The following is a 21,208-nucleotide window of genomic DNA, read 5'->3' as shown; positions in this document are numbered from 1 at the left end:
AACCAAAATAATGAGGCAATGCCTCCTAGACCTTCACGTTTGAAGATTAATTTTCCTGCTTTCTTAGATTCAGTGTTCCAGACAACTGGAATTTTGATTGTCTGAGACAACAGAAATTAGCAGATTTAATATGCTTTCGTATGGAAGCAGAATAACTTCCCTCGCCCCGATCTGTGCTCTTTCATATACGTTTAGATGTGGGCCTTGATATGGAAGTGTGACTACCGCACAAATAATGAGATCATTGTGTGAAATTGTATTATCGATGTATATTTTAGTAAATCCCTCTCAAATGTGTCACCATAATCCAGTGCAAACCCACCAAACTATGAATGACCTGCTCCAAAAGGTAAAAGGTTCACACAGGTTTTTTTTGGAGGAGGCTTTATGGCAGATTTTCCTGCAGGTTTTTCAGCCAAAGACAGAAGTAGATTTGAAAGGAATGGGAAATATAAAGGAAAGACTTATACTTCTCCTTCTTGTTGGATCCACTTCTGGCTCTGGCTAAAAAGCCTGCAGGAAAACATTCCTCAAAATTTCCTCCAAATATGTGTGAACCTGCCCTGAGATATTACAGTAGAGCTTGGAATAGTTTTCTTCTGACAATGAAGAGAAATGGAGATGTCAGCCTGAACAGAAGGTCCACCCAAATTAATTAGATGATTTCGCAAAAAATAGAGCGGCCATGAGGTATCATCCCTATTATCCTGCTACTATAAATGTTCCACTTATCTTCCAAAACCAGTGGTCCTAATGAGTTGTGCATGCGGGATGTAAGGAGATTAAGCTCTTAGGCTATAGGGTCTACTGGGTTAGGAACCCAGGTGAAGGAATTCATTCATATCAATGATAATACTGATGAGGATGAACGACATGTCAAAGTTGATGCCTTTGTTTTCACTTTTAAATTATTTGAAAAGGTCAAGTTAGTCTATATACCATAGCCTAGGTTTAAAAAAGACCCAAACAATTACAGAATAAATGTTTCCCCTTCTGAAATTGCATCTTACTGGCTTCTAAATCCATGCTGCCATCTCCCTTGGGCAAGAATATTCACCGCCATCTCTTATGTTGTAAGAAGGGTGACACGTCTCTAGCATGTACTTGCAGGTAGCTTGTTGATTACAAGCAGAATCATTTTTACACATACTGTAATTCAAACTCTCAAATATTATGTATTCCCATACTAATATATTTTAAATATATATATAAATATATATATATATATACAGTACAGACCAAAAGTTTGGACACACCTTCTCATTCAAAGAGTTTTCTTTATTTTCATGACTATGAAGGCATCAAAACTATGAATTAACACATGTGGCATTATATACATAACAAACAAGTGTGAAACAACTGAAAATATGTCATATTCTAGGTTCTTCAAAGTAGCCACCTTTTGCTTTGATTACTGCTTTGCACACTCTTGGCATTCTCTTGATGAGCTTCAAGAGGTAGTCCCCTGAAATGGTCTTCCAACAGTCTTGAAGGAGTTCCCAGAGATGCTTAGCACTTGTTGGCCCTTTTGCCTTCACTCTGCGGTCCACCTCACCCCAAACCATCTCGATTGGGTTCAGGTCCGGTGACTGTGGAGGCCAGGTCATCTGGCGCAGCACCCCATCACTCTCCTTCATGGTCAAATAGCCCTTACTTTCAAAGTTTTCCCAATTTTTCGGCTGACTGACTGACCTTCATTTCTTAAAGTAATGATGGCCACTCGTTTTTCTTTACTTAGCTGCTTTTTTCTTGCCATAATACAAATTCTGACAGTCTATTCAGTAGGACTATCAGCTGTGTATCCACCTGACTTCTCCTCAACGCAACTGATGGTCCCAACCCCATTTATGAGGCAAGAAATCCCACTTATTAAACCTGACAGGGCACACCTGTGAAGTGAAAACCATTTCAGGGGACTACCTCTTGAAGCTCATCAAGAGAATGCCAAGAGTGTGCAAAGCAGTAATCAAAGCAAAAGGTGGCTACTTTGAAGAACCTAGAATATGACATATTTTCAGTTGTTTCACACTTGTTTGTTATGTATATAATTCCACATGTGTTAATTCATAGTTTTGATGCCTTCAGTGTGAATCTACAATTTTCATAGTCATGAAAATAAAGAAAACTCTTTGAATGAGAAGGTGAGTCCAAACTTTTGGTCTGTACTGTATATATAGCCATATATGCTCCAAAATTGTTAAAAAACTCTCTGCTTGGGTCTCCTTGGAGAGCTGAGCGAGCAGTGTACAAACTCATAAGAACTGGTACACAACACCATAAAATAAAATAAAAAGTATAGTAAAAGTAAATGAAAATTAAATATAAAAAATATATTAAAAACCATAAAAAAAAATTAACAGGTAAAAAGAAACGCTAAAAAAGTGAACGTCAGGCGGTTACATACATATGTTTAGTTTTTTGGGGATGTGGTGTTGTATACCAGTTCTTTTTAAGAGTTATTTTTTTAATCACTTTACAAAACAAGTACCGTACATTTATTAATGACCAGATTTATAGGTTTACTTAAATAGGTTTTCTAGGAGTAGAATATTGATGACTTATTCCAAGGATAGGTCATCAGTATCTGATTGGTGGGGGTCTGACTCCCGGCATTCTTACTGATCAGCTGTTTTGAAGAGGCCGCGGCTCTCTGCTGAGCGCTGCGGTCTCCTCACAGCTTACCAAGCACAGCGTCGTACATTGTAGAGTGGCTGTGCTCAGTATTGCAGCCCATTCACTTGAATGGAAATGAGCTGCACATAGGGCGTGTGACCAATGAATGTGAGGTTACTGGCCTAGGAAGAGGCTGCAGCCTCCTCAAACAGCTGATTGACGGGGATGCCGGAAATCAGATCCCCACCAATAAGGTATTGATGAATTATCCTGAGAATAGATCATCAATACTTTATGCCTGGAAAACCTTATTAAAGTGACATGGCAAATATGCAAGGGAGACCATGCAGTACATCTCTTTACTCTTGCTCGTAAAGGGGTGTTTGGAGCAGGCACCCTCCTCTATGACTTCCATTAGCCTTAATAGGACATATGGAAAAGGTCTGTCCTTTATAGGGTCAAGATGGTGTAAAATGGTGCTGTACATGTACACAGAACATCTCTAGTAATAGGGCATTGCAGATCATTGATAAATATTCCATATGCATCTGTCAGAGAATAGAAATGGAATCCAAATGTAACATTCCCTAAAACTTCTGTAACTGTAAATCTCACCTCAGCCTGCAAATAATTACAACCAGCCGCACTATGTGGAATGAATACATCTGGAGGGTACCAGGCTTGCAGGTCAAAATTTATTGCCTTAGGGAATGCTTTAGCAGTCATGAAGTTTATGAGTGGACCAAGGGGGGTTATTCTTCAGTGATGTAATGGCATTTCATGTACACACTGCAGAGGATACTGTACCCACGCTGCTATGTCTCCCCAGCTACTGTGCATTGCACAATTCATCTGCATTCAGATCCAGCCCTGCCTCCATATACAACACTGCATTGTCAACCTTTACAGTATATTACGGAATAGTTTCCTGTATACTCACAAAGCCTTCGCAATGATGTTAATATCTGCCACAATGTAAGTTTATAAAAAATAAAAAACAAAATAACAAAAGAATATTCCTTGTATTTAGTGTTGAGCGAACTTGTGTTTTCAAGTTCGGCGTACATGGTTTGGGTTATTTATGAATTCCGTTATGGATTCCGCTACCACAGACCATAAGTTATGGTCCGTGGTAGCGGAATTCATTACGGAATTCTTAGATAGCCCGAACCTTGTACGCCGAACTTGAAAACACAAGTTCGCTCATCCCTACTTGAATTATGAATGGACGGACACGGTCAATCCTTGTCAGAATTATTTTTCTCATTTCAAGATTGTTTGAGAAATTATTGTTTCCTGAAACTTTATACAAACTTGCCAACTTTTACAGTGGTTTTCCATAATCTAAGGGGTTTTCTGACTTTTTTTATACTGATGTCTTATCCTCAGGATAGGTCAGCAGTATCTGATCGACAGTGAGGAATGTCACAGTGATTACACAGTACAGAGATAATAAGCACAGTGATGTCACAGTACAGGGATAATAAACACAGTGATGTCACAGTACAGGGATAATAAACACAGTGATGTCACACTACAGGGATAATAAACACAGTGATGTCACAGTACAGGTATAATAAATACAGTGATGTCACAGTACAGATATAATAAACACAGTGATGTCACAGTACAGTGATAATAAACACAGTGATGTCACAGTACAGAGATAATAAACACAGTGATGTCACAGTACAGAGATAATAAACACAGCGATGTCACAGTACAGTGATAATAAACACAGCGATGTCACAGTACAGTCATAATAAACACAGCGATGTCACAGTGCAGGGATAATAAACACGGTGATGTCACAGTACAGAGATAATAAACACAGTAATGTCACAGTACAGGGATAATAAACACAGTGATGTCACAGTACAGGAATAATAAACACAGCGATGTCACAGTACAGGGATAATAAACACAGCGATGTCACAGTACAGGGATAATAAACACAGTGATGTCACAGTACAGTGATAATATACACAGTGATGTCACAGTACAGGGATAATAAACACAGTGATGTCACAGTACAGGGATAATAAACACAGTGATGTCACAGTACAGGGATAATAAACACAGTGATGTCACAGTACAGGGATAATAAACACAGTGATGTCACAGTACAGTGATAATAAACACAATGATGTCACAGTACAGTGATAATAAACACAGTGATGTCACAGTACAGGGATAATAAACACCGTGATGTCACATTACAGGTATAATAAACACAGTGATGTCACAGTACAGAGATAATAAACACAGTGATGTCACAGTACAGGGAAAATAAACACAGTGATGTCACAGTACAGAGATAATAAACACAGTGATGTCACAGTACAGTAATAATAAACACAGTGATGTCACAGTACAAGGATAATAAACACAGTGATGTCACAGTACAGTGATAATAAACACAGTGATGTCACAGTACAGAGGTAATAAACACAGTGATGTCACAGTACAGAGATAATAAACACAGCGAAGTCACAGTACAGTGATAATAAACACGGTGATGTCACAGTACAGTGATAATAAACACGGTGATGTCACAGTACAGAGATAATAAACACAGTGATGTCACTGTACAGGGATAATAAACACAGTGATGTCACAGTACAGAGATAATAAACACCGTGATGTCACATTACAGGTATAATAAACACAGTGATGTCACAGTACAGAGATAATAAACACAGTGATGTCACAGTACAGGGAAAATAAACACAGTGATGTCACAGTACAGAGATAATAAACACAGTGATGTCACAGTACAGTAATAATAAACACAGTGATGTCACAGTACAAGGATAATAAACACAGCGATGTCACAGTACAGGATTAATAGGAAGATGAGCTCCTGGAGGTAGCAAAGGAAAGAATCGTGCCGCACTGGATACTTCGATAATACATATTTATTAAAATATAAAAACATGTAAAAACAAAAGCTACGCATTTCAGTGGAGGTCCGGCACCTTCATCAGGCCCGTGACATCACTCATTAGGCCTTCTTCTGAAGGTGTCCGGCGAACAATTGCAGCAGCCTGGTCTCTTCTCCTGGCGTGGTGGAACTTTGCTCTTCACTAATGTTGTGCCTGGTCTGCACAACACTATCCGGTAAGATGTACTTACCCACAGAAATCATTCAGGCTACCTAGAAGGTATCACACCAGGGTAATATAAAATTTACCCATAGTACAGCCATCTAAAAAACTGTCTAAAGGACAAAAAGCATACATTTGATCTCGAGATAGCTTAGCTTAGGTTAGATTTTTAAATGAAGTAGATTTCTTAAGTATTTAATAAGAGGATGACTCAGGGACTTTCTATGTGTGATATAACCCACCCGATAGTATTAGTCCATTACACATTCTAGGTACCATAGTCTGCCCTCAGCAAAATAATAATATGTTAATTCCAAAACGAAACCCTCACAGAAGTGAGAAAGCGCGGTGCTTGGCTTGGTACTGAATAGGAGCTTTGTTTGGTGCTGACGTAATGTATACACTAATTGTATATCTTGTATTAAGTTTGTAATGGCCAGGGCTACATCACTTAATCAAAACACGGACTGATGGCAGAAGGCTTAATTAGCCGCTTCAGTGGGAGCGCAGCTAGTTAAATATTGTGATTAGATTAATTAGAAAGGATTATGGTTACGTTTCTCGCTTCTGTACACTGTGAATTTTCCATGGTGGTCTGAGCCTTCACTTCTGCAACGCATAGCTTAACCCATAAACTGCCAGTAGTGCAAATTACCAGTAGTAGCTTTGCTGAAACGACAGAGAAACATAAATAGTGCTTTCATTATAGAATATTGCACAATATTTGGGCGGCAGATCTAAAAGGATCTTATGATTTTAAAGCATGCCTGTCGTTTCTGATGACTTTTCAGAATAAACTGCGATGTAAATGACAGCACCATATCTGATTGTATCCTGGATGTATCAGCAATACAGCCTCTGCAGGCTCCAGATGTATTTCAGTTTTCCCTGAGCTAGTTGGTATAGACTAGCTGCTATGATGTCTCCCATACACTGCACATATTTCCCTATGTCTATAGCACATCCTCAGAAGCAACACCAGCATGTCTCGGAGGGTATACGGACGTGTGCATGGGCTGTAATAAAGAGGAAGCAGCACTTGTATGGCGCCACCTCCTCTTCAAACACAGGGGTGCCAGGTGTTGGACCTCCACTGATCAGATATTGATGACTTGTTCTGAAAATTGAAAATCAGATATGGATATAGCATAGGTTATCAATATATTCTGCGTGCACAACTCCTTTAATAGAGAAGTACCTTTACTGGATCACTGTTTCTTTACATACAATTTAAAAACTATGGTCACCTTCATGGCACATTTTACTTAATTTTTTTTTTATTATTACATTTTACTCATTTAAAAATCATTTTTTCAATTGGTCTTTATTAAAAATGTTCAGCTGTTTCTGAGGGTTTAAAAATCAGTCTGTTTGCAGAGTATCACTTCTCAGTCCCATCAGCTGACGGCTCATGTGTAGCTCTTATCTTTGATTTCCTGACCTCATAAGCACTTATTATAGCTATTTTTTTTTTTTTAACTGATAAGAATATGGCTTAGGCAGAGTTCACGCTTCAGTTATCTGGTCAGTTATTTACATCAGTGATTGTGAGTCAAAACCAGTAGTGAAGCCTACTATGAGATAAGGTATGATGGACAGATCTGTGTTTTTGACCCAGATCTGATTTTGGCTCACAGCCACTGATGGAAATAACTGAAGTGTGAACTCAACCTTAGGTCTCTTGCACACGACCGTATGTATTTTGCGGTCTGCAAAAAACGGATCCGCAAAAAATACGGATGACATCCGTGTGCATTCCGTATTTTGCGGAACAGAACAGCTGGCCCCTAATAGAACAGTACTATCCTTGTCCGTAATTCGGACAATAATAGGACATGCTCTATTTTTTTGCGGAATGGAAATTCGGAAACGGAATGCACACGGAGTACCTTCCGTTTTTTTTGCGGACCCATTGAAATGAATGGTTTCTTATACCATCCGCAAAAAAAGCGGAACGGAAACTGAATGAAAATACGTTTGTGTGCAAGAGTGCAATGAGAGCTACACATGAGCCCGGATTCAAAGAAAACAGAAAATGACAATCTGCAGACAGACTGATTTTTAACCCTGTATCTCAGAAACGGCTGAACATTTTTAATAAAGACCAACTGAAAAAATGATTTTTAGCCCAAAATGAATAAAATGCAATTATAAAAAATAAATGTCCCAGAAAGTTGTGCATAGGCTTCAAGGTTTACCTTCTCATTGGCAAATGTGTGTGATACAATAGTGCTACTCCATGCCATGTCTCAATTCTGCCATACACTTGTGATAACTTAGCAGTGAACCTGAATTTGACATGATTCAGCCACAGATGTAGGTTGAATTTATAGTTTGTGATTGTATGGACTGTTGATTGATAATGGCCGCACGGTTTACCCACAATGGCCATGCAGCCCGTATCCTTTAACAACCAATTAACAATAATGTTATAACAGTCAGTTTGAAAAACGTGAAAACTTGTATGTCTGCATGGTAAGTAGGGCTGTGCCCTAAGACCTCTGTTCGTTGTATTTGCTGGGAAGAGCAGCGCAGCATGCAGTGCTGTCCTTCCCATCAAAATGATGGACACTTAGATGGTGTTTGACAGACCCCATTATAAGTCAATATATGATAAAAATGGAATGTAATCATACGATGAAGACACAGGCGCCATATGCAGCTTATAAAGGCTATTATCTTACCAAGATGTATGAAAGAGTTTCACATGTAAACAGAACATCATAAATTCACAGTAAAATGAAAAATTCTAACATTTCCTTTTTTAGGAATCTTCATAACGAAAACTATTAAATTCCCAAATGGGTTTAATTAAAATTCTCTTAATATAGAAATGAGGCCGCGTCTATGCGCCTCCCACTGCTCGCCTATAAATCTTCAAATACAAATGAAACAAAACTGGATATTTCACATTCTACACTTCTCAGTGATATTTATGTAACTCAAACATAAAGAAGGTATTTTCAAGGCTGGCCAGAATCGCTGCTTATTTATTAAAGGGTTGTTAGTTTTTGTTTTTAAAAAGGAATCTGTCAGCAGTTTTGTACCTATGACACTGGCTGACCTGTTACATGTGCGCTTGGCAGCTGAAGGCATCTGTGTTGGTCCCATGTTCATATGTGCCCGCATTGCTGAGAAAAATGAAGTTTTAATATATGCAAATGAGCCTCTAGGAGCAAAGGGGGCGTTGCTGTTACACCTAGAGGCTCTGCTTTATCTGCAACTGCCGCACCCTCTGCACTGACAGGGTCAGGCAATTAAATGTGATCACACCTGCCTGGTCCAGTCAATCAAAGTGGAGAGGATTTGGCAATTGCAGAGAGAGAAGAGCGTCTTAGTGTAACGGTAACGCCCCCGTTGCTCCTAGAGGCTCATTTGCATATATTGAAACATCATTTTTCTCAGCAATGCGGGCACATATGAACATGGGACCAACACAGATGTCTTCAGCTGCCAAGTGCACATGCAACAGGTCAGCCAGTTTCATAGACACAAATCTGCTGACAGTTGCCCTTTAAAGGCTCCCTATTGTGTAAAATGAGTCAATGCTTGCCTTACTGATCCCCCCGGCTTCCTGCTGGTCTTTGCTTCCTGGTCCTTCTCAACTTGCCGGTAATGCCTGATCAGCCAATCAGTGATCACAGCGGTGACCCACTTCAGTCAGTGATTGGCTGAGTGGGCATTTCTTGCACGTACAGATGGACCAGGAAGTGAGATCATGAAGCATCAGCGGACGGGGATCGGTAAGGCCAGTATTGACTTATTTTATTATTTTACGCCATTGGGAGCCTTTAAAAAAAAATAAAAAATGGCCAGACCACCCCTTTGAAATCACAAACAAATCACAGAACTACAGTAGTTTGCCAATTTCTAGTGGCTTCTGTGCTGTCAATCACTGACCACAGTGTAGGGAACTGAAAAAGCCGCTGACTGACTGCTATTGCTACCTGTCCACCCATTTAACTCATGACTCTAGGGTGTTTTGCTATGCAGCCTGTCTGTCCTGACGTGTATTGGGTCAATGATTATTCGTACAGTACGTATGGTGCTATTCATATGGATATAGGATGGTACTGTTTAGATGGCACTCCATGGCACATTTCACTTGATTACAGTATGATACTGTTTATCCAGACATTGTTGCACTTACCGACGGGTACTGGGTAGCAATATTTTTGTGGGCAAAGGCACTGAATGCCAATAATTGATATGGGAGCTGTATGATACTGTAAAGGACACTAGAGGCACTACTGCTGTATTGCACTGGGGTTTTCTCACTTCAGTAAATGACATTTATCATGTAGAGAAGGTTAATAAAAGGCACTTACTAATGTATTGTGATTGTCCATATTGCCTCCTTTGCTGGCTTGATTAATTTTTCCATCACATTATACACTGGTCATATATAGGGGTTACAACCACCCTGAAATCCAGCAGCGGTGGTCGTGCTTGCACACTATAGTAAAAAGGGCCAGATAATGCACAATTCTGCAGCCCCGTCCACCAGAGAGGATAGGTGTTGTTTCCTACAGTGTGCAAGCATGACGACCACTGATGGACTGCAGGATAGTCGAACCCCTGGATATGAGCAGTGTATAATGTGATGGAAAAATTAATCCAGCCAGCAAAGGAGGCAATATGGTCAATCACAATACATTAGTAAGTGTCTTGTATTAACTTTCTCTACATTATAAAGGCCATTTGCTGAAGGGTTATGTTCCCTCTCCTAACATATATGTTTTAGTAACTGCTTGCATTTTCCACGTAATAAAAATGGAGCTTATTTTCTTATGACTCTATGCCAGTGGTGGCAAACCTATGGCATGGGTGCCAGAGGCGGCACTCAGAGCCCTCCTGGTGGGTGCCTGCACCAAAAAGTCGATGGTGTATCAATATGCCTTTTCCTGCCATTCATAAGCGCAGGGCGCGCTATGAACGGCACAGGCAGCGCATTGAATGTAGGCAGGCTTTTATAGCTAAATGATAAAGTACATGGAAGATATACTATACTGGACTGTAGTATTCAGGTTAAATTGCCGTGTTGGCACTTTGCAATAAATAAGTGGGTTTTGGGTTGCAGTTTGGGATGAGCTTCCATGTTCTCAGGATATAATAATGATAACATTTCATTGTTATAAGTGGATTGTTCCCACCCAAATTGATGCACTGTAACACAACCGCCATCTGTGTGAGCAGGACCCGATGAGGGCTCTTTTGAATGTAAATAATAAGTTTACAATCACTGACAATATTTGGTGAAAAATGAGGAACGAATGCAGAACAAAACTATGGCCGTGTGCATGAGGTCTTCAACTGAACAGACCGGTGGTAAATCAGTCATATACACAGGTTTAAAGCCCATTTTAAAGGGGTTTTTTAGTTTCTTGATATTGATCCTCAGGATAGGTCATCAATATGAGATTGATGGTGGGACCGACACTCACCAGCTTCTGGCACCATGGCCTGTTTTGTTTCTGATGCTGGTGGCTGCTGAACACGGCTGATCAGTGAAGGTGAGGGATGTCAGACCCCCAATGATCTGATACTGATGACCTATTGTGAGGATAGGTCATCGGCATCGAGAGACTGGAAAACCCCTTTAACCTCTTGCAGTTTTAATAAACATTAATTTTGTTTTGTTTTTTGTTTGCAGTTTGAAGGCTGTAATAAGGCATTTTCCAGGCTGGAAAACTTGAAAATTCACCTGCGTAGCCACACTGGAGAACGGCCATACGTGTGTCAACACCCCGGCTGTCAGAAAGCCTTTAGCAACTCCAGTGACAGAGCCAAGCACCAGAGAACCCACCAGGACACGGTAAGGAATGGAGAGGGGACGAGCAAAAATGTTAACACCAAAATATAAAATTCAGAGAATGCAGGTGAATTTGCCCTCGGACTACATGCATGCGGCAGTCCGGCAGAGCTTTGTGCACACAACCGGTACATGGAGTCCCTACAGCTCTGTATGGCATGTAACCCTCTACTAGGCACTGTATTATGGAGATAATCTTTCCTAGAAGCATTGCACCTAGGGGAGCACACTTCTGTATTTGGCCATCCAATGGAGCACAGCACAAATTTTTTTTGTTGGGTTCCATATGAAATTGGAGGCATACAGAGGCACCGAAAGCCCCCATAGGCTTCCATTGGTACTGTGTAAGGCTACTTTCACACTGGCGTTTTGGTTTCCGTCTGTGAGATCCGTTCAGGGCTCTCACAAGCGGTCCAAAACGGATCAGTTTTGCCCTTAATGCATTCTGAATGGAAAGGGATCCACTCAGAATGCATCAGTTTGGCTCCGTTCAGCCTCCATTCCGCTTTGGAGGCGGACACTAGACTGCAGTATTTGGTGTCCGTCTGAGGAAACGTAGCCAAACGGATCTGTCCTGACACACAATCCGTTTTCACCGACACAATATGGCACAATAGAAAACGGATCAGTCCCCCATTGGTGTTCAAGACGGATCCGTCTTGGCTAGGTTACAGATAATACAAACGGATCCGTTCTGAACTGATGCAGATGCTTGTATTATCTGAACGGATGCGTTCGTGCAGATCCATGACGGGTCCGCACCAAACGCGAGTGTGAAAGTAACCTTACACATGTTGGGAGATCATGTGATCTGTACCTCTGATGTACAGTGCAAACACAGAGTGAATGCAACTTTATGTGTTTGCAGATGTAGACTGACCATAGACCCTACAGTGGGTGGCCCGAGCCTTCCTCACAGCCATAGGCTGGGTATATAACGATCTGATGCTCTCAGGAGCATCAGGTACTTAGACACCTGTCCAGCGGCCGCAGTTGTCCTCCTGAATTTAACTGTATAGTCCGCCTCAGGATGGTGATCAGTTGAATACTGCAGAGGGAGCGGCAGTATATTGTGCTGCACTGTGGTATTTGGTTCTGCTGGAGCAGTACATTGTGCTGCACTGTGGTATTTGGTTCTGCTGGGGCAGTATATTGTGCTGCACTGTGGTATTTGGTTCTGCTGGAGCAGTATATTGTGCTGCACTGTGGTATTTGGTTCTGCTGGAGCAGTATATTGTGCTGCACTGTGGTATTTGGTTCTGCTGGAGCAGTACATTGTGCTGCACTGTGGTATTTGGTTCTGCTGGGGCAGTATATTGTGCTGCACTGTGGTATTTGGTTCTGCTGGAGCAGTATTTTGTGCTGCACTGTAGTATTTGGCTCTGCTGGGGCAGTATATTGTGCTGCACTGTGGTATTTGGTTCTGCTGGGGCAGTATATTGTGCTGCACTGTGGTATTTGGTTCTGCTGGAGCAGTATATTGTGCTGCACTGTGGTATTTGGTTCTGCTGGAGCAGTATATTGTGCTGCACTGTGGTATTTGGTTCTGCTGGAGCAGTATATTGTGCTGCACTGTGGTATTTGGCTCTGCTGGAGCAGTATATTGTGCTGCACTGTGGTATTTGGCTCTGCTGGAGCAGTATATTGTGCTGCACTGTGGTATTTGGCTCTGCTGGAGCAGTATATTGTGCTGCACTGTGGTATTTGGTTCTGCTGGAGCAGTATATTGTGCTGCACTGTGGTATTTGGCTCTGCTGGAGCAGTATATTGTGCTGCACTGTGGTATTTGGCTCTGCTGGAGCAGTATATTGTGCTGCACTGTGGTATTTGGTTCTGCTGGAGCAGTATATTGTGCTGCACTGTAGTATTTAGTTCTGCTGGAGCAGTATATTGTGCTGCACTGTGGTATTTGGCTCTGCTGGAGCAGTATATTGTGCTGCATTGTGGTATTTGGTTCTGCTGGAGCAGTATATTGTGCTGCACTATGGTATTTGGTTCTGCTGGGGCAGTATATTGTGCTGCACTGTGGTATTTGGCTCTGCTGGAGCAGTATATTGTGCTGCACTGTGGTATTTGGCTCTGCTGGAGCAGTATATTGTGCTGCACTGTGGTATTTGGCTCTGCTGGAGCAGTATATTGTGCTGCACTGTGGTATTTGGTTCTGCTGGAGCAGTATATTGTGCTGCACTGTGGTATTTGGTTCTGCTGGAGCAGTATATTGTGCTGCACTGTGGTATTTGGCTCTGCTGGAGCAGTATATTGTGCTGCACTGTGGTATTTGGTTCTGCTGGAGCAGTATATTGTGCTGCACTGTGGTATTTGGTTCTGCTGGAGCAGTATATTGTGCTGCACTGTGGTATTTGGTTCTGCTGGAGCAGTATATTGTGCTGCACTGTGGTATTTGGTTCTGCTGGAGCAGTATATTGTGCTGCACTGTGGTATTTGGCTCTGCTGGAGCAGTATATTGTGCTGCACTGTGGTATTTGGTTCTGCTGGAGCAGTATATTGTGCTGCACTATGGTATTTGGTTCTGCTGGAGCAGTATATTGTGCTGCACTGTGGTATTTGGTTCTGCTGGAGCAGTATATTGTGCTGCACTGTGGTATTTGGCTCTGCTGGAGCAGTATATTGTGCTGCACTGTGGTATTTGGTTCTGCTGGAGCAGTATATTGTGCTGCACTGTGGTATTTGGTTCTGCTGGAGCAGTATATTGTGCTGCACTGTGGTATTTGGTTCTGCTGGAGCAGTATATTGTGCTGCACTGTGGTATTTGGTTCTGCTGGAGCAGTATATTGTGCTGCACTGTGGTATTTGGTTCTGCTGGAGCAGTATATTGTGCTGCACTGTGGTATTTGGTTCTGCTGGAGCAGTATATTGTGCTGCACTGTGGTATTTGGTTCTGCTGGAGCAGTATATTGTGCTGCACTGTGGTATTTGGCTCTGCTGGAGCAGTATATTGTGCTGCACTGTGGTATTTGGCTCTGCTGGAGCAGTATATTGTGCTGCACTGTGGTATTTGGCTCTGCTGGAGCAGTATATTGTGCTGCACTGTGGTATTTGGCTCTGCTGGAGCAGTATATTGTGCTGCACTGTGGTATTTGGCTCTGCTGGAGCAGTATATTGTGCTGCACTGTGGTATTTGGTTCTGCTGGAGCAGTATATTGTGCTGCACTGTGGTATTTGGCTCTGCTGGAGCAGTATATTGTGCTGCACTGTGGTATTTGGCTCTGCTGGAGCAGTATATTGTGCTGCACTGTGGTATTTGGTTCTGCTGGAGCAGTATATTGTGCTGCACTGTGGTATTTGGTTCTGCTGGAGCAGTATATTGTGCTGCACTGTGGTATTTGGTTCTGCTGGAGCAGTATATTGTGCTGCACTGTGGTATTTGGTTCTGCTGGAGCAGTATATTGTGCTGCACTGTGGTATTTGGTTCTGCTGGAGCAGTATATTGTGCTGCACTGTGGTATTTGGTTCTGCTGGAGCAGTATATTGTGCTGCACTGTGGTATTTGGCTCTGCTGGAGCAGTATATTGTGCTGCACTGTGGTATTTGGCTCTGCTGGAGCAGTATATTGTGCTGCACTGTGGTATTTGGCTCTGCTGGAGCAGTATATTGTGCTGCACTGTGGTATTTGGCTCTGCTGGAGCAGTATATTGTGCTGCACTGTGGTATTTGGCTCTGCTGGAGCAGTATATTGTGCTGCACTGTGGTATTTGGTTCTGCTGGAGCAGTATATTGTGCTGCACTGTGGTATTTGGCTCTGCTGGAGCAGTATATTGTGCTGCACTGTGGTATTTGGCTCTGCTGGAGCAGTATATTGTGCTGCACTGTGGTATTTGGTTCTGCTGGAGCAGTATATTGTGCTGCACTGTGGTATTTGGTTCTCCTGGGATGGTATTTTGTGCTCCACTAAGGTATCACCAGCCCCCATCTACACTTGTTGGCCCTGCCTACTTACGTTGCCCTGCCGTCTGTGAATTAGGATTTGCCTACAATATAGGGCTACTTTAAGGTTATTATTACAGGGTCACTTTAAGTTCCCATTCTGCCCCTGGGACTGACCATTCGGGCAATGACTTAAGGCTCTGACCAGAGTGGGCCAGCTGCACCCTGATCAGTTGAAGCACCCCTTTGAAGGGGTTTTCTAGGATTCTGATCAGATTGGCAGGGGTCTGACACCTTACACTCCTGCCAGTCAGCTGTACGAAGAGGCTGTGGCATACACCCCTTTCTAGGCCATGTGAGGTCATGTTTATTGGTTACATGGCTTAGGCCAGTGACGGCTGACCTCCGGCACTCCAGCTGTGGTGAAACTACAAACCCCAGAATGCTCCATTCATTTCTATTGAGTACTGAGAAAAGCCAAGCAAGTGTGCATCTTGGGAATTGTAGTTTTACCACAGCTGGAGTGTTGGAGGTTAGCCATCACAGTCCTAGGCACAGCTTCTTCCCAATGAAGGGAATGGGGCTGAGCTGTGATACCAACACAGCCGCTATACAATGGACATCTCACACAGCTGATCGGCGGTGGTCCTGGGACTCTAACCCCTGCTGCTATCATATTGATGACCTATCCTGAGGACAGACCATCAGCATAAAAATCCCAGAGAACTTTTTTTTTTTCTTATAAAATTTACATGCATGGCCTGCAAAAAAAAAAGTACAAAAATGCATAAGATAAGTGCTCCTCAAATGCATTTTATGATCTCACAAAAAAGAGGTTCTCCGGGCTTTTAATATTGATGACCTATCCTCAGGATAGGTCATCAATATCAGATCGGCAAGGGTTTGACACCTGGCACCCCGCCGATCAGCAGTAGGAGGAGATGGTGCGCGCAGTTCGCACGTGCCGTTTCACTTCTCTCTTCCTGTCCACTGCTGTATGTCTATGGGACAGCAACAGCGGACAGGAAGAGAGAAAGGATACAGCACGTGCGAACTGCGCGCACCGTCTCCTCAAACAGCAGGGGTGCCGGGTGTGGGACCCCCACCGATCTGACATTGATAACCTATTCTGAGAATATTAAAAGCCTGGACAACCTCTTTAGGTGTATCATAGCTACAGTGACTGGTAAGTGGTCCATAACCTTTATTGTCCGAGCCCAGATCACTCTCAGTCCGACCCTGGATGTATGTATTCTACCTAAACGTCCAGACAGATCATATTTATTCGTCAACATAGTCTCTTAGGGCACTTTCACACTAGCGTTTTTCTTTTCTGGCATAGAGTTCCGTCCTAGGGGTTCTATACCGGAGAAGAACTGATCAGTTTTATCCTAATGCATTCTGAATGGAGAGCAATCCGTTCAGGATGCATCAGGATGTCTTCAGTTCAGTCATTTTGACTGATCAGGCAAAAGAGAAAACCGTAGCATGCTACGGTTTTATCTCCGGCACAAAAAACGGAAGACTTGCCTAAATGCCGGATCCGGCATTTTTCCCCATAGGAATGTATTAGTGCCGGATCCGGCATTCAAAATACCGGAATGCCGGATCCATGCGCAGACCAGTAAAAATGGGAAAAAAGATACAAGACGGATCCGTCTGTCCGCATGACAAGCGGAGAGACGGATCCGTTCTCGCAATGCATTTGTGAGACGGATCCGCATCCGGATGCGTCCCACAAATGCTTTGAGTCCCATCCAGATCGGCGGGCAGTTCCGACGACGGAACTGCTTGCCGGATCACACTGCCGCAAGTGTGAATGTAGCCTTAATTAAACCAAAATTTCTTTTCCTGACACACCCACATAGATTTTTGGCCTGAATATTAATAGTGAGCGCTATGAGAGCATGATATGTCGCGCTGCCCAGAATGCAAAGTAAGGAAAACAAAGCAATAAAAATGTGAATAGAATCAAATGTTATACATTTATTCATTTCATAAATTAGACTAAAAAGGATTACTGGGCATGTAGGACTGTAACCTTACTAAACACAGCGCTGGAGCCAAAGCAGAAAAAACGTACAATGATCTATATTTAATGAGATATCTATGAATTAATAAATGCTGGCGCTGTTTACTTGTAAACAATCACGTGTAACGTAATATGGTGGTCTTGTGTGCCAGTTTACATAACACGGCATAGGCGCAGGCATGGCCAACCTGCGGCTCTCCAGCTGTTGTGAAACTACAACTCCCACAATGCCCTGCTGTAGGCTGATAGCTGTAGACTGTCCGGGCATGATGGGAGTTGTAGTTTTGCAACAGCTGGAGGGCCGCAGGTTGGCCACCCCTGAATAGGCCGCTGTGCTGCGTGGCACATTAACCGACTGAAGGGTTCAATGAATCCTCAAGGGGAAAAATCTTACACTTGAAACTTTGTAGAAAGCTTTTCACATATTACGGCCTCATGCTGACCACTGGATGTATGTATGTATTTTGCAGTCTGCCAGTTGTAGTCAGATCCTCAAAATACAGCTACCATCCATGTTGCATCCGCTTTTTTTGCAGACCCATGGACTTGAAAGAGTCCGTGGTCCACATTTTGCCACCAAATACAGGACATGTTCTATCTTTTTGCAGAACGGACATACGGATGCGGAAAGCACACAGATCTTCATTGGGTGTGCAAAAATAATGGGGAGGGCACACAGACCGTATCCGTATTTTGCAGTTCCGTGATTTGCAGACCTCAAAACAGATACGGATGTGTGCATGAGGCATAACTGCTTAATATGACTTGTAAAAATGTGCATAACGGGGGTTCGGGCAGCCGGGCATCCTCACACCGAGAGATTTCCCAGTAGGGTCTATGGCCAGTCAGCCCCTGCCTGTCTCTGTAATAACATATTGTATATACCAGTCTCTTTACTAACATGTATATCTACCTCTTTACTGACGTATGTACCTGTCTCTGTAATAACGTATATACCTGTCTCTTTACTGATGTATGTACCTGTCTCTGTAATAATGTATGTACCTGTCTCTTTACTGACGTATGTACCTGTCTCTGTAATAACGTATGTACCTGTCTCTGTAATAACGTATGTACCTGTCTCTTTACTAACGTATGTACCTGTCTCTGTAATAACGTATATACCTGTCTCTTTACTGACATATGTACCTGTCTCTGTAATAACGTATATACCTGTCTCTTTACTAACGTATGTACCTGTCTCTTTACTAACGTATGTACCTGTCTCTTTACTAACGTATGTACCTGTCTCTGTAATAACGTATGTACCTGTCTCTTTACTAACGTATGTACCTGTCTCTTTACTAACGTATGTACCTGTCTCTTTACTAACGTATGTACCTGTCTCTTTACTGACGTATGTACCTGTCTCTGTAATAACGTATGTACCTGTCTCTGTAATAACGTATGTACCTGTCTCTTTACTAACGTATGTACCTGTCTCTTTACTGACGTATGTACCTGTCTCTGTAATAACGTATGTACCTGTCTCTTTACTGATGTATATACCTGTCTCTTTACTGACGTATATACCTGTCTCTGTAATAACGTATGTACCTGTCTCTTTACTGATGTATATACCTGTCTCTTTACTGACGTATGTACCTGTCTCTTTACTGACGTATGTACCTGTCTCTTTACTGACGTATGTACCTGTCTCTTTACTGATGTATATACCTGTCTCTTTACTGACGTATGTACCTGTCTCTGTAATAACGTATGTACCTGTCTCTTTACTGACGTATGTACCTGTCTCTTTACTGATGTATGTACCTGTCTCTTTACTAATGTATATACAGTACCTGTCTCTTTACTGACATACCTGTCTCTTTATTAACGTATATACCTGTCTTCTTTCTCTGTGCTCTGACATATAATATTCTGTATCCGCAGAAAGGTAAGGTAAAACATTCCTTTTATCTTTTTGTTGTTTCTGTAACATGAACCTGGTAAATGTATTATACATAGGGGAAAGATGATTACAGTTACTGCATTGCATCATATCTGGCTTCGGTTAATAAATGATTTTATAAAGTCACAAAGGTGAGCACAGATCCATAACCAGGGTCCCAAATAAAAAGCCAGTGTGAACACAACAATCAATTTTTTTTTTAAATCACCCATTATTTATTATTAAAGCGTCATTCATTCCATGGCGCTGTACATCTGAAAAGGGGTGCACATACATAATAGCGAATCAACAATAATACAATAAACATGAACAGGACAAGTTACAAACTGGTACAAAAGAAAACAGGACCCTGTCCGTGAGGGCTTACAATATTATCAGTTTATATCTGAATATTGTAATTATTTTTTTATTTTTTACCCCAAAAAAATGGGTGGATGGTTTCCTGCACATAATTTTTTGAGGTCAATCCATGTATTTTTTATCCTGTCCTGGCTCTTTAACGCCCTCTTTGTTTTGACTTTTTGCACAGCAAAAAACCTTGTTTAACTCCCTCAGTCAGACCATCGCTGTGGCCAGAGAGGGAAGGGGGACACTGATCAGGGCAATGCTCCTCTGTGGACACGAGGGCTATCAAAAGAACAATTGATCTCTTCTACTGTCTACATGATAATAATACAATCTTCCTATCACAGCAGCAGTAAACTGCCAATAGAAACCGAACCTATATAGGAGATCTTTTCATTGGTGCTGACTGCTACAGTAGGATGATATTTTTATATATTTTTTATTTAAAAAATTATGTAATTTTCAATGGTATAGGACTTCTGAAATGAAAGGGAAAAACAACCAAAAACTAAAAAAAATAAATGTTTTCTATTATTATTGAGTTAAAAAATGACCCTTTCTGACAGAAATGTCCCTTTAAGTGGAAAAGTTGTCTGTGGAAACCAATCAAATCATGCATTTGCTGCTCCACTTTTTATCTTTGGTGTCTTTTAGAAAAGGTGCTGCCTGTATACCGTTAGCATTATATAGATACATAATACAAGAATTGAGATGCTGTACATTAGCGCCCAATGTAATATGGCTGATTATACATAAAATGGAAAGTTTCGACGGGTAAGAAATTGGTTCTGTTAATGTTACCATCATGGCTTCTGTTCTTAAAGGGCATCTGTCAGCAGATTTGTACCTATGACACTGGCTGACCTGTTACATGTGCACTTGGCAGCTGAAGACATCTGTGTTGGTCCCATGTTCATATGTGCCCACATTGCTGAGAAAAATGAGGTTTTAATAAATGCAAACGAGCAATGGAGGCGTTACCATTACACTTAGAGGCTCAGCTCTCTCTGCAACTGCCGCATCCTCTGCAGGTCCAAGCAGGCGTGATCATGTTTTCACTGCCTTGTCCTGTCAGAGTGCAGAGGGTGCGGCAGTTGCAGAGAGAGCAGAGCCTCTAGGTGTAATGGTAACGCCCCCGTTGCTCCTAGAAGATCATTTGCATATATTAAACCATAATTTTTCTCAGTAATGCGGGCACATATGAACATGGGACCAACACAGACGCCTTCAGCTGCCAAATGCACGTGTAACAGGTCAGCCAGCTTCATAGGTATAAAACTGCTGACAGATGCCCTTTAAACCAAACCTGACAGGAGCAGAGTTTTGGTTATCAAACCACAGACATGCTGCTGTAGTACTTGTAAATCACCTTCTTGTCGTGCCCCTGTTGAAATCGCTCTTTTGACTAGGAGGGAGAAAAAGAATGAATAAAAAGCACTATTTGCTGCTGGCTGTTCGCACGCCCATTCTGCCTTGATTGATGTCCCACTTGTGTGATGTAA

General features: G+C 42.0%; 1 protein-coding gene across 3 annotated transcripts in view; it reads left to right on the top strand.

Annotated features, from left to right (window-relative positions):
• GLIS1 (GLIS family zinc finger 1) overlaps nucleotides 1-21,208 on the top strand; it is a 149,510-nt gene that overhangs the window by 109,122 nt on the left and 19,180 nt on the right. For all 3 annotated transcript variants that reach the window (XM_040407359.1, XM_040407360.1, XM_040407361.1), the window contains exon 4: nucleotides 11,374-11,535. In XM_040407359.1, coding sequence (XP_040263293.1) covers nucleotides 11,374-11,535 — 162 coding nt within the window. The remainder of the gene's footprint in view (nucleotides 1-11,373; nucleotides 11,536-21,208) is intronic.

Source organism: Bufo bufo, chromosome 9 (assembly GCF_905171765.1).
Source record: "Bufo bufo chromosome 9, aBufBuf1.1, whole genome shotgun sequence".
Lineage (NCBI taxonomy): Eukaryota > Metazoa > Chordata > Amphibia > Anura > Bufonidae > Bufo > Bufo bufo.
Note: the sequence above shows the minus strand (reverse complement) of the source record. Positions and strands in the feature narration are given on the sequence as shown.